The 15,424-nt window shown below is 33.9% G+C and overlaps 1 protein-coding gene across 1 annotated transcript in view; it reads left to right on the top strand.

Annotated features, from left to right (window-relative positions):
* Nucleotides 1–15,424, top strand: part of Syx5 (syntaxin 5) — a 202,696-nt gene that overhangs the window by 173,206 nt on the left and 14,066 nt on the right. Inside the window, exon 8 of the mRNA XM_090398913.1 lies at nt 7,087–7,299. Coding sequence (XP_090255039.1) covers nt 7,087–7,299 — 213 coding nt within the window. The remainder of the gene's footprint in view (nt 1–7,086; nt 7,300–15,424) is intronic.

Here is a 15,424-nt window from a genome sequence, read left to right as displayed (position 1 = left end):
CACTTGACTAAAGACTGCAGATATGAGAGTCCTGAGAAATATTAGAGGCATGAACAAGTTGCATCAATGGCAATATCATATTAAAAATGAGGATATTAGGAAAGAACTTGACATTGTCAGCATCCAGGAATGCATTAGCAGAGCTAATCTCAGGTGGTATGGTCACTTAAACAGAATGGGAGAGGAAAGATTAGCAAAACAAGTGTTCTCTGCTAGGTCGGCAGGAAAAAGACCCGGAGGAAGACCAAGATGTATGTGGATTGATACAGTGAAAAGTGCCTTAGAAGATAGAAATATAAGATCTGATAATGTTGGAGTCTTGACAGGCTGATTTGGAGAAAAATTGTAGATAGGAAGTTAGTAATGATGTAATTTTGCATGTAGTACTATCCTGTACACCCCTTGAGGGTATATATCAGGAATTTGATGATGGCATTAAACTTTCTCCTACTGTGAGCTTAAACACTCTCCTTTTTGCCGATGACCAAATAAGAATTACAAATTCTGAAGACAACTTATAGAAAGGTATTTTAAATTTAAATGAGATAGCCAAAGATTATGGAATGATAATATCAGCAGAAAAATCAAAAACGGTGGCCTTTAAAGTACAAAATCCATTAAGAAGTAAAATAGTAATAGATAACAAGATTTTAGAACAGGTGAATTTATTTAACTACCTAGGATGTATGATTACATATGAAAATGAAAAAAAAATATAAACCTAAAAATTGTAAAATATTTAAAAATAACAGGTATAATTAACTCTATATTTAAACCAAACGTAGTACAAAAACAAGCCAGACTAAAAGTATACAATACATTAATCCTACCAGTCCTATTGTATGGAAGTGAAATCTGGATAATAAAACAAAATGACAAACAAAGATTAATAACAGCTGAAATTCAAGTTTATGAGAAAAGCTGCAAAGCAAACTCTATTTGATCACAAAAGAAATAAAGAAATTATGGAAGAATTAAACCAGGAATCAGTAATAGAAAAAATTAACAAATAAAAACACAAATGGATGGAACACATTGAAAGAATGAAAACAGAAAGATTACCAAAACAAGCCTTAAATTACAAATCATTAGGAAAAAGAAAACCAGGATATCCTCTTAAGAGATTCAACAATGACTTCTAAGGCCGGAACAAGCCACTCTAGGCCTAAATCCTTGATAGACATGATGATGACCTTTTTATTACAGATTTTTGTATCATATTTGTTACAGCAGTCATTCAGTTTAGTAAGGAATCCTGCACTCTTGTACTAGATTTATTTAAGAGTATAACATTGTCTTCATAAAGTAAAGAGCTGAGATTAACATTTCCAATTTTGATATAATGCCACTTGCCTTCATATGTTCTGTACAGATGATGAATATCAGTGAAGATACTTTGCACCCTGATTTTACATCACTCATCTTCTTTTACCTCCTTCAATTTAGACTGGCATACAACTTAACACTACTTATTGCATGATATATCATCTTCCATTTACATATTATTATAGTGTTTTTAACAGCTTTTTTTCTTGCTACCTTGTTATATTCCTTTTCCAGATCTACAAAACTTAAATACAGATCCTTGGTGTATTCCCATGATTTCTTAGCTGTTTGCTTAAAGTTAAAATCTGATACCGACAATCCCTAATTTGGCTAAACCTAACTTGTTCTTCAAATTTCTCTTTTCAATTATGCATGCATTAATCTTACCTGGAACACTCAGGAAATTCTTTTGTAATTCTCGCATTCAGTTTTATATCCATTTTTATTCTTGTATGCTATGAGAGTCCTACTCCAGTCATTCAGAATTTGACCTTCTAGATGGCCTTCTGGATTATGTAGTGCAGCTACTGCAAAGCATTTGTATTTGAGCATTTCTAGTTGAATGCCTTTTTTTCAGCCACATTTCCACATTGCAGGTTTTTGATACCATTTTATTTATTTATTTATTTTATTTATTTTTTTTTAAGTATTGACATGTATGATGCCTGATTGCATCCGCTTGAATATTTCTACTACCTTTCTATCACTTTTTGTTTCATTTAACAATCTTTCAAAAATAATATATCAGTTTTAGTGTCACATTTATCATTTCTAATTCCTGTTACAGTACTCTTCTCTCCATTTAGGTGGTTTTCACATTAGTTTTACAGGCGGAAAGTCTCATGTTTGATTTCTAACAGGTGCAAGGTTTATTTTTTGCTGGTTTGGTTCACCAAGTGGTTAGTGTATCTGCTCTCCAGCAGCGGGTTCGAATCCCGTCATGGGCATGGATGTTTGTCTGTGAAAATACTAGTGTTGGTGGTCAGTGGTTGATGGTTGGTGTAGATGATGAAGGTAGTTGCAGTTGGTGGAGACAGATGAGTTTTCGGACTCCCTGGAGGTGTTATGTAATAATAATTTCTATGCTTTTATTTTTTTAATACCATCCAGAATATTTTCCCACCTTCTTAATAATAAAAGTCTTCTGATGCCTTTTTTTGTTTAGCTCCTTTTACATACTGCTTCACTTTTTTATATTTTTTTCTGTATCCTCTAAGAGTAGATGTTGACTTACTTGCTAGGAACTTTTAGTATGCTTTATTACATATTTTTATTTGGAATATGATATTTGTTTTTATCCTACTTAAAACTAAATTATGATCACTTCCTGTTTCAAATCCCTGGTGTTCTCATGTCCTGAAATGGTGTGAAAATATAACTAAATATATGTACATCCTTATGTTGAAACATGGTTTTAGTAATGACTAATCTATATGCTAACAGAAATCTAGAAGATTCTTTTATACCTTTGCTCTTTTCTTTAAATTTTCTTGAACACATTTCCTTGTGTTTGGTATTCATGTCCTACTCTGCTATTTACACCTCCAACAAGTGCCAACATCACTACTTGAAATTGCCTGCCATTCAAGAAGATTCTTTTCATGTTTATGTTCTTTAGCTGCTACTTCCTTTCTCTGATCCTTATTGCTTGAATATATGTAGTTATTTAGAACAATCTCACCTATTTTTGTCTTCTCTGTTTCAGTAATACTAGTTATTTTGGGAAAATTTGGAGAAAAGAGCAAAGCTAATAATAATGGCAAATATCTGTTGGATTTCTGCTCAGGACATGGACTGGTTATTACTAACACCATGTTCCAACATAAAAATGTGCACAAATTCACATGGAGAGAAGAGGCTAGGAATAAGAAAAGTCTCATTGACTATGTTATTGTTGATAGTGATGTTTTCTCCCTGGTACAGGACACCAGAGTGTACAGAGGATTTGAAATTGGAAGTGATCACTATTTAGTCTTGAGCAGGATAAAATTGAATTTCATATTGAAAAGAATAACATGTAAGAAAGTTTTAAAGCGAATAAAAGTTGAGCAGCTCTCAGATGTGAACTGTAGACTAAAATACAGAAATATTATTGAAAAGAAAATGAAAGAGTTTGAGAACAGGAATCAAACCTTGGAGATTCAGTGGCAAACTCTGAAGGAAACATTGATTGATTCTGCCAGAGAGGCATGTGGTGAGGTTGTGTGCAAGGATAAAAAAAATCAGAACTCCCTGGTGGACACAGGAAGTTAAAGAGGCAGTGAAGGAAAAGAAGAAAGCATATCAAAAGTTCCTAGCAAATAAGTCAGCTTTTACTCTTACAGAATACAGAGACAAATGTAAGAAAGCTAAACAGTGTGTAAAACTAGCTAAACAAAAGTCATGGGAGGACTTTGGCAAGAATATAGAAAATAAATATCAAGAAGGTGGCAAAATATTCTGGAGGTTGTTGAAGAAGCTTAGGAATGGAGGAAAGAGTGCTGTAAAAGGAATTAAAGATGATAAAGGGGAAATGAAAACAGGAGAAAAAGATATCCTTGAAGTATGGAGTAATTACTTTGAAAAACTACTAAATGAAACAAGCAGTGATGACAGCACAGTGATAAAAAAACACTGACCAGGCATGCAGTCAGGAATACATATCCATACTTGAAGTAGAAAAAGCCATCAAAGGCTTGAAATGTGGAAAGGCAGCAGGAGTAGATGATATTCGACCAGAAATGCTGAAGTATGGTAGTATAAGAGTCTTACAGTGGCTGCACTACATAGTTCAGAAAGCCTGGACAGAGGGACGAATTCCCAATGATTGGAGTAGAGCTCTCATAGTACCCATATATAAAAAGGGAAATAAAACTGAATGTGAGAATTACAGAGGTATTTCCCTACTGAGTGTTCCTGGCAAGATCTATGCAAGTATACTTGAGAAACGGTTGAGAAGAATTGTGGAAGAAAAGCTTGGTGAAGAACAAGCTGGATTCAGGCAAAATAGAGGCTGTCAGGATCAGATCTTCACTTTACGACAAATAGTCGAGAAAGCATGGGAATATAACAAAGATCTGTATTTAAGTTTTGTCGATTTGGAAAAGGCATAAGACAAGGTGCTAAGAGAGAAGCTATTCAATACGCTGCAGTTATATGGTGTCAATGGGGCATTATATCAAGCAATACTTAGTCTTTATTTGAGTTGTGAGTCAACAGTTAGAATTGAAGGAAGTACAGGAAGATGGTTTAATGTTAAATCTGGTGTGAGACAAGGATGTACATTACTCCCTCTGTTATTCATTATCTATATGGATCACATTATGAAGGAATGTGGTATTAAACCTGATATCAAAATTGGAGATGTTAATGTCAGCTCTTTGCTTTATGCCGATGATGTTATACTTCTAAATAAATCCGCTACAAGTCTGTAAGATTCTCTGACTAAATTGAATAGCTGTTGTAATAGATATGGTATGAAGGTCAGCAATAAAAAGACAAAGACAATGAAAATAGGCAGAATCATTGAAAATGTCAACTGTGTTGTGAATGGAGAACCTGTGGAACAAGTAAAACATTTCAGCTACTTAGGCACAATTTTTACTGAAGATGGTAAACTAAATATAGAAATAGACAACAGAATCAGCAAAGCTGGTATCGTGGGAAGTCAATTGAATAAATTCATATGGAATAAGAAAGAAATTAGTCGGAACACTAAATTAGCTGTATACAAGACTGTGTTCAAACCAATTTTAACTTATGGATCTGAGAGCTGGGTCAGAAGTAAAACACTTGACCAAAGACTAGAGACCGCAGATATGAGAGTCCTGAGAAAGATTAGAGGTGTGAACAGATGGCATCAATGGCAATATCATATTAAAAATGAGGATATTAGGAAAGAACTTGACATTGTCAGCATCCAGGAATGCGTTAGCAGAGCTAATCTCAGATGGTATGGTCACTTAAATAGAATGGGAGAGGAAAGATTAGCAAAACAAGTGTTCTCTGCCAGGTTGGCAGGAAAACACCCAGAGGAAGACCAAGATGTAGGTGGATTGATACGGTACAAAGTGCCTTAGACGATAGAAATATAAGATCTGATAATGTTGGAGTCTTGACAAGTAACAGACTGATTTGGAGGAAAATTGTAGATTGGAAGTTAGTAATGATGTAATTTTTTCATGTAGTACTGTCATATCCTGTACACCCCTTGAGGGTACATGGCAGGAATTTGATGTTGATGATGATGATAGTTATGTTGATGTGGTACTTCTCTAATTCTTCTATCAGGTTCCACTTCTTTTCTGCTTATACTTCTTATGTTTATGATGTCTGTCTTGAATTCTTTTAAGTTTGTTCTAGCTGACTTTTTTCTGTTCACTCCCTTAGTTTCCTGGCAAAAACAGCAAGAGTTTTGTTTAACAGGGTGGTGTCTCAGCTGGCATAATATTTCAACTTGCTTTGCCATCATTGTCTCTTGGTTTTAGCCAGTTCAGAGTACATTTTGATTTTGTTGGCCCATCCTCATTTGCTCAGTATCTACACAAATATATTAACAGGGTATACCATGCAGAAGTGAGGACATTAGGTCAGAAGCCCTGGTTTCTCCATCCCTTAAAAATCTTTGTGAAAGTTTCCTCCCAGTTAACTTTGACCCATAAGCTGACTGGTTAATTAGTAATTAACTGGCAAAGGGTGTTAAGTAATTAAAAAAAAACTGTGTGCTTCATCCACCCTTGATAGACTTAGATCTTCTAATAGATTGTAGAAATAGTAGAAATGTACCTTTGCCATTGATATTATTATCAATGGCAAAGGTTACATCTACAAGATTATTTTTCTGGATATTTTCCGTAATTTTATCAAACGTGAAGTTAGATGTGTTGGTGTTGCTCTCTGTTGTCATCTAACTCTTCCTAAGGATGTTCTGAATGATTCCAATTGGGACTATGTACTGCCTTTTACAATTTAGATTCTCATTCTAGATTTTAAGTATAATGTTCAGCTGTCATTTTAAGAGAGCTAAGGCCTACTCCTCTTGGTAAAATCCTTATCAAGATACCACTACCACCCCATATACATCCAAGTTAATCTCCAGGCAGCTGCTATACCCAAATACGTCTGATTTGAAGATAATTGTGATTCATCACGTCACACTATTGCTTTTTCATTAGTCTGTTGTCAAATCATGAGAGCTCTGTGCCATGCAAATCAAACCTGCATATTGTCTGTGGTAATATTTGGCTTGTATGCCAAAGCTCTGTTATGGAAACTGGAAAGTTATGGAGTTATAATGCTATAATAAAAGTTCTAGCACAAATCTGTACAGTTTCAGAACTAAAACTAGGAGAGCATCTTCTAATTCTCATTGGAAAGCATGCATAACTCTCCTTGACATTTTTGTTACTTTTTGTCAAAATTTGGTTTACCCAAATATTTCTTTAGTCTTCATCACATTTTCATCTTTAAGGGATAGCCACAATGGATTTCAGATGTCCTAATTGCATAGCAATGCAAGAATTTATTAATATGGCAGCTTATGAGAACACTTGACTAAACCATGCCATTTTTGTTGGTCATTTGTATTCTACTGTAACCAATTCAGTGATATAAGTTAATGTCACTTTTGGTATCAGATTTTTTCTTTATTTGACTTAACCTAACATTTTAATATGAAAAATGTGCATACACAACATTTAAAGTCTTTAAAAATTATTTAAGTGATATGAATTTTACATCCTTTTATAACATAATTGATCAGACTGCCTGAAATTCTTTTAGAATTTAAAACATCAGAAAACCAGACGAGAACAGTTCACCCAAGGTACAGTATCATGCACTCTGCCACCATCTGCAATGTCAGGTCATACAGGTAGTGTTCTCCTTGCTGATGAGCATGCTGGTAGAAGTGGGGGAGACTTTGCTATTGACATGGACGCCATTGGAAGGGACCAGAACCAGAAGCAGTTGCAGCTGCAACTAATAGATGAACAAGTAAATATTTAATTTATTATCATTTTAAATTGATAAATATAAAAGTATGATTAACAACTTGCTGTTGCTTTTTGAAGTTTTTGAATTATTGAGGCAAATATACATCATTATATTGAAGATACAATGATGTATAGATGTATATCTGTAGGAAAAGTATGTGATAATTAAGATGAAAGGCTGGAGTTACAATGTATTTCTAATTAAAGTTGACAGTACATGAGATGAACTTTTATACTGAACTAATAGCATTCTTAATATTTATATTAAAACTTTGAATGTAAATCATGATGAATGTAAGTAAGAACACTTATTACTTATATTTATTTATCTACATCTGGAATTGTTGGATAGGAAGTAGCAAAATGTTTGAAATTCAAATTATAAAATATGGCATTACATCCTAGCTACTGTTCTATCTTATATATATATATATATACAAAAAAAAAAAAGCATATCTGTTATGAAGTAGAGACCTCTAAACCTTAGTCAGTATTGATGCTTGGTTGGAAAGAAATGGGTTCTGATCTTGTCTGGGATGTGAAAAGGCCTATTTTTTTAAGGAATATTCAATTGAAAGTAAGTATTAGATGGCATCATACAGAGTTGGCATGGTTTCCTTCCCTTGGAAACTTATCCTGCAAAACAGGCACACCAGCCAGAAGAACACACAATTAATGGATACGATATGTCAGCCTCAGAGACTTAATTTCATTGCTTTAGATGTAATGTTGACTTGGTTGGAAAGAAATGGGTTCTGATCTTGTCTAGGGTGTAAAAAGGCCTATTTTATAAGGAATTTTCCTTATAAACAAACTTTATTATTAAGTTGATAATCTTGATACTCGAAATGTGTATAATAATTATAGATTATTTATGTAATAATGAACTTTTTTTATTTATCGAATTTTGCCAAATTCATTGTGGTCATCCTATTACTATGTTGTTTTATTTTTGACGGTATATATCAGAACACAAAATTATAAGTAAATAATAATTTATTGACTTATTGCTGATATTTTGCTGGTGTTATAACCAGCATCTTCAGAGCACAAAAACGCAGTTTGTCCCAATATGCGAGACTACAACAACATGGTGTAATCAACGGACTAGTTTAACAAAATTGTAGCAGCAGTACAAAGATTAAAGTCCTAATTGTGCACCCTCTATCTGGGGAAAAAAAAAATTTCAGTTACTACATAAAGACTAAAGTCCTAAAAAAAAAAAAAAAAAAAAAAAAAAAAAAAAAAAAAAAAAAAAAACAGAAAAAGCCAGTACTAGTTATGTCTTAAAATGACTGTCTCCCAGATCTTAGGCAAATTTATACAGTCATATTTGTTGAGATTTGGAGTATGTTTCAAAGCTTCTGTTGCTTCTAAAAACAATCTCTCCGACTTGTAAGAGTTTATGTGCAGTACTTTTGTTTTCTTCCAGTTGATTCTGTGTGCAGGGGTATCCAAAGCATGGTCTGCTAGGCCCGACTTGCCATAGTGATAGTGCCAGATGTATCTTTTATGTTCACTGATGCAGATGTTCACAGTTCTTCCTGTTTGACCATAGTAAGCTTGATCACACAAGCAGTACTTCGTAGACTCCTGGATGTGATAAAGGAGGGATGCTGTCCTTGGGTAAACGGATGAGAGTTGCTAATTTGACATCTTTTATGTTCACAGTTCTTCCTGTTTGACCATAGTAAGCTTGATCACACAAGCAGTACTTCGTAGACTCCTGGATGTGATAAAGGAGGGATGCTGTCCTTGGGTAAACGGATGAGAGTTGCTAATTTGACACACGTTCTGAATACTGTGCATAGTTCATGTTTATTAAGAATTCTAGATATCTTTTCTGATATGCCTTTAATGTATGATGTGGTGACTGTTTTGTTGTAGTTCACTGTGGTGGATAGTGGGAGGGGTTTCTTAGGAGCATCTAGTATTTTGTTTATCTTATGGGGATTATAGCCATTGGCTAAGAAGGTGTGGCGTAAGAGTGAGTCAGTTCAGCAGTAAGTGCATTGTCTTTGGAACAGTTGCTCTTGCTTTGTGGGTTAGCGTTTTTAAAATACCATACTGTTGAGAAGGGTAATGGTGTGATTGTTTGTGTAAATATCTCCCTGTATGTGTGGGTTTTCTAAAAACTGAAAATGATAAGGAACCATCTGGAAGACATGTGATAAGTAATATCCAGGAAGGGCAGACAGTTATTAGCTTCCAGTTCCATTGTAAAGTGGATTTTAGGATGTTGGCTATTTAAATGCGCTAAGAATGTTTCCAATGTCCCTGGGCCATGTGGCCAAATAGTAAGCACATCGTCAACATAGCGTAGCCAAAGTGTTGGTTTGAGAGTGGCTGTATTGATAGCTAGTTTTTCCCAGTGTTCTATGTAGAAGTTGGCTGGGGGGGGGGCATAGCTGTCCCATCTAATTGTTTGTATATTTTCCCTTCCATGTGAAATATCCTACATGTATTGTGAATTTAAATAATTCAAATATATCGGGGAACGTGTGACTTAGTAGATTAAGGGTTTCAATTAGTGGTACATTTGTGAATAGTGAGGAGATATCAAAGCTCACAATTAAGTCTGAGCTTTTTAAAGTATGGTGTTCTAAAATGCTTTTTAGGTGGGCAGAATTTTTGACAAAGGAGGGAGAATTGTTTGTGAGAGTGGCTAGTAGCTTGGCTAAATGTGCAGCTAGTTTGTATGTGGGACTATTTATACTATCCACAATACGGCATAAGGGGTGTACCTTGTTTGTGAATTTTTGGTACTCCATATATCCTAGGTATTTTAACATGGAAGGGCTAGAGTTTGTTTACTGTTTCTTTGGGCCAGGAAGTGACTTTTTTCAGTAATTTATTCCTTTGTATGTTGGTGGGATTGCGATCTATAATTTTGTATGTTGATTGATCTTGTAAAAGGTGTGCATTTTGTTTTCATATTCTGTTGTCCATCACCATGGTTGCATTTCCTTTGTCTGCTTTTGCTATGATAATCTAGTTATTATTATATAACTCTTTTAGAGCAATGATTTCCTTATGAGGGATATTATTTCTGGGAGGCTTAGACTCGATTAGTATGTGAAACATCTAGATAAACATCTAAACTTATGTTATTGGCTATTGGCTGGAGGTTGTTTAGGAGTAATGGCAAAATTGTGTGCCCTCGACTTAAAACACTAACGTTTTCTCTGGTTAAGGTGAGCAATGATAAATTCACCACAATGCGATCTTGTTGTAATTGCGGTCGTTGTATAGCACTGTGTTGGTGTTGGAGATTTTCAAACTTTTTCTGGTGCCGGTTTTTGACTACGTTGAATTCTTTTTTAGCCATTGCATCAGTGATGTTGTTCGTGTTTAAAATATTACATAGTAATTCACGTAACGCATTGATGGTTGAATTTAATTTTGATAACTCCAGGAGAGTGGCGTTAATCTGTTCTCATAATAACGCTGCACTCGCTCGTTTATAAATGCAATGCATGTAATGATGCAATTTTTCTTTTTTTCAGATAGAGGGTGCCTAATTAGGACTTTAGTCTTTGTGTTGCTGCTACAATTTTGTTAAACTAGTCCGTTGATTATGCCATGTTGTTGTAGTCTCACGTATTGGGACAAACTGTGTTTTTTTGTAAATAAATTATTTACTTATAATTTTGTGTTCCGTCAAAAATAAAACATGTACGACAAACACATAAGCCTTTCTACACACACATCCGATTCATCTTTGAAAGATGAAACAATAGTATGAGCATATGACCAATGAATTAAGCATTGCATTGAGATCATGGATTACATGTGTATAGTGCTTGTGTACACACACACACACACACACACACACACTCTAAATTCAGCTGTTTAAGAAGACTGTGGGCATCCTGCCTGTGTTTTGAGGAATTTCTGCACACATCACCATCATCATCATCAGTTTCTTGATAAGTATTCTCATCAGATGTATAACTTACTATGATAATGCATCATTATGTTTACATTTTCACAAATCGATCAACAATTTTCCTCCAGATCAGTCTGTTGTAAACAGTACTCCAATATTATTAGATCTAACATTTCATGCATCTAGAGTACTTCTGACTGAATCAATCCACTTAGAATTTGGTCTACTTCTGGTTTTTATTTTGCCATCTTAGCATCAAACCCTGTTTTGTTGACCTATCTTCACTACAAACTGTGCCTAAATAGGTAAAATATTTCTCTTCTGTAGGATCTCCTTTGAGAATTCTTACCTATTTTCATAGTTTTGGTCTTTGACTTCAAGCCAAATTTGTTACAGCTGTTATTTAATCTTGGGAGAGATTAAATTTGTTTAGGAGTACATCATCTGCATAAATCAAAGTGCTAAGTTTGATATCTTCAATTTTGATATCAAGTTTAATGACCTTTTAATGTGATCCATACAGATGATGAATAAGAGTGCAGAGATAGCGTGCACTCCTATCTTACCCCTGATTGTATGTCAAGCCATCTTGTATTTCCTTCATTTCTAACTGCTGACTTTCAATTGCCTTATAAGCTGACTTACAACTGCTGTGTAATGTAAGTCAGCTTGTGTATTGTTCTGTATAATTCTCCAATTAACCCACATAATTAAACGTTTCGAAAAGCTTTTCTCTGTACACCTTATCATGTGCTTTTTCCAGATCTGCAAAACTTAAGTAGCAATCCTTGTTATATTCCCACAAAAATCTGATCTTGAGAACTTTTGTTTGGCCTGAATCCACCTAGTTCTTCTCCAAGTTGCCTTTCCACGATTTTCTTAGCCTCTTCTCAAGTATGCTTGCTTAAATCTTAACTGGAGGACTTACTAGAGAAATTCCTTTGTAATTGTCACATTCAGTTTTATTTCCTATTTTATAGATTAGAACTATGAGAGCTCTACTCCAATCATTTAGAATTCAACCCTCTGACCAGGCCTTCTGAATTATGCTGTGTAACCACTGCAAGATTTATACCTCCAAATTTGAGCATTTTTGGTTGAATATAATCTACTTTTTTACATTTCAGGCTTGGGATAGCTTTTTCTACCTCAAATATTGATATGTACTCCTGTTTGCATTTCTCTTGAATATGTTCTATTACTGTTCTGTCACTGCTTGTTTCATTTCAAGTCTTTCAAAGTAATTGCTCCAGCATCTAGAATATCTTCAGTTTTCATGTCCGCTTTATCATCTGTCCTTTTACAGTACTCTTTCTTCCATTTCTAAGCTTTTTTGAATAGCCTCCAGAACAGTTTGCCACCTTCCTGATATTTACCTTCAATATTCTTACTAGTCTTTCCATTACTTTTGTTTAGTTACTTTTACATATAGCTTAGCTCTTTTACATTTTTTCTCTGTATTCTTTTAGGATATCTGCCAACTTTGCTGGGAAGTTTTTGTATACTTTATTTTCCAGTACTGATTCTGGTGGTCTTATTTTTCTGTTCTTGCAGGTACCTTCACGACATGGCTCTCTAAAGCAGTCAGTGTTTTCTTCAGTTTGCCACTGGGACTATAAAGTTCGGTTCTTGCTTTCAAATCATTTCATTTTTTCTTGAATAATGTTTGTATGGATGTACAAACATTATTCAAGTACATCACCAAGATAATTAAAACTCTTGACAGTTGAAATTATGCCTTCCTGTCCAAAAGTTTTTTTATGTTTTACAAAGGATAAGCTTCCTCTAGCATTCCCTGGTGTTCATTAGCCCCTTGAGTTCATGAGGAAATTAAAAATTACACCAAATACCATGAGCTACATCTCTCTACACTTGCAGAATATGGTATCACCTTTGCACACTGTGTTCACCAGAAAAACACTGAAGTCCTCAAGTAGCAGGCTCCTTACTGAAGAGAGAGAGAGAGTGTATAAGGAAAGTTGTGTGACATTACCACATCATTCTAATCCAAAGGAACCTGATCAACTGCATTTATCCTATTTTGCTGAAGTGGCATCGCTTAACACTGCTCATTGATGTTAATTTTTATACCTTTTACAAACTTTCCTGAACTTCAGTCATAATTAGACCATTCTGTCTTTTACAATTCGTGATTTCATATTTACATCGTTACTCCTTCTGTCATATGATTATGCTGTTGTTCCTTCTTTCTAATCACACTGATGTTACTTACATTGTGCTAGGTAAAAATTGCCTAAATAAAATCCGGTTTTTTTTTTTTTATGCTATCCATGATGAGTAATTTTTTGTGTTATACTGTTGGATTCTGATTATGTAGAGATTAGAGTAATTATTATTTGCTTCAGAATCCAACATGAACTTCCATCACAAAGGCTAGACTTGTAAATAATATTTAATGTAAACAACTTATTTTACAATTTAATATTCATATAACTACTTTAATTTTGTCTAATATTTAATTATTTAATCAAAGATATATGTGTTAATAATGAAAAGACTGTATTAAATATTATTAAGCTATTTTAATTATTATTACGATAATGTTATAAGAATTTGTATTCAATATTTTAACTGCACATTATTTGAAATGCAAATATTCTCTATTTATTCCTGTTTGTAAAGTTTAACGTTATGTAATAGCTCAATTTTATTATATTTTGTTTTGTTGTCATGGAAACGCATGAAGTAAGCAAGCGCAAGAATTGGAACACGACGTGAGGAGAAGGTTTATTGAAAAGAGCTAATGAGATCTCGAGAACAATTTAGGTGGGAAAAACATATATAAAAAAGCGAGGAATGCTGGTAAAAAGGGGGAGAGCATTAGAGATTTATTAGAGAGGGAAGGATTGGCATTAGGTTGGAATCGGGCATTCGGCAATCACTGTGCGATAATAGCGAGTCGGCAAGTCACTCAAGCAACTAAATAAAGTCTACAAGTTGAGAAGCAGTTAGCTAATAAGTTTCTGAATAACAAATAAAGCAACGGAAGATAGCTGAGTGACTACTGAATGACTAGCGATATTTTAGTTGAGATTTATTTTCAGGGCCGACCTTTCAAGGACACACTGAAACGTGAAGCATAGTAAGAAGTAACTAGAGAATAAATAGAGGCAACAGGGTTGTGTTTAATGATAGCGGTGTTTAGAATTATAGTGGCTAAAGAATTATTTGAATGCCGGAGGAATGAACATCTGTACATATAAAACCCCAAGTTAAAGAGTTATTGTGTATTGCCCTAATTCAAGAGTAATCAGTAGTGCTTCATACAAGAACATCTGATTATATGTATTGTGCCCGTAAATTAATTCAGTTAATGCTAGAAGATTTATTTTAATGAGTGCTGTTTATTGTTAAAAGTGTTTACAGTTATAAACAGTGTTTGTGTGTATGTTGATGAAGGAAGAAGATTAACGGTAAGATTATTCCAACTTTAATATTTCTGTTCAGAGAAGTGTGTGAGTTTCATTTTAGAATTCCCTGATGTTAAGAGTAACTATCGTGGAGAATTAAAAGAAGCGTAAAATTAAAAGTGTCTGTTTATGAAGAGGTATTACTGCAATTTTTATTGTATTTGGAACTCAAGGAACTATGAAAAGACTGTGATATAGAGATAACAGATTTATCTTGTCAGAGTTTGATTGTACTTATCAGAAAAGCTGAAGTGATTGTGATATCTTAATTACTGATTTGAAGTTAAGTGTAAAATTTATGATTTTAAAATTAAATGTTTGTTTTTGTTAATGAAAAGTTGTATTTTGCCTGAATCTCTTTTACTGCACCATTCATAAAATATTTGAACCAAAGCGGGAAAATTAAGTAGGTTAAATATACTCGGCCAGTATATATAATAACATCATATAAAAGAGGATAGTTGTGAGTTGGTTTTTCTTCAATTCTTGAACTAATTCAGATATAGAGTGCAGTCTATAAATATAAATTTTCTCTATATTGAATTAGAAATCAACTAGCAACTTATAATTTTGTTTAAGAACATCATAGTGACTAACATGTCGGATCCAAAGTAAATTAAGAAGTAGTATCCAACAATACCAACTTGCATCTCAGTACAAACAAGTTATTAGCTCAGTATTATAAAAGGTCTTCAGCTTGAAGTAGCACATTGTAACTTCTACTTATTTGCTTTTGTTACTTATTAAATGAAAAAAAGCTTAAAAATGTTATCAACAAATCCAAATCTTTCTGGTACCTTCACTAA

This window comes from Typopeltis vanoorti, chromosome 10 (assembly GCF_054136105.1).
Source record: "Typopeltis vanoorti isolate ZY-2024b chromosome 10, IOZ_Tvanoo_1.0, whole genome shotgun sequence".
NCBI classification, from domain to species: Eukaryota; Metazoa; Arthropoda; class Arachnida; order Uropygi; family Thelyphonidae; genus Typopeltis; species Typopeltis vanoorti.
Note: the sequence above shows the minus strand (reverse complement) of the source record. Positions and strands in the feature narration are given on the sequence as shown.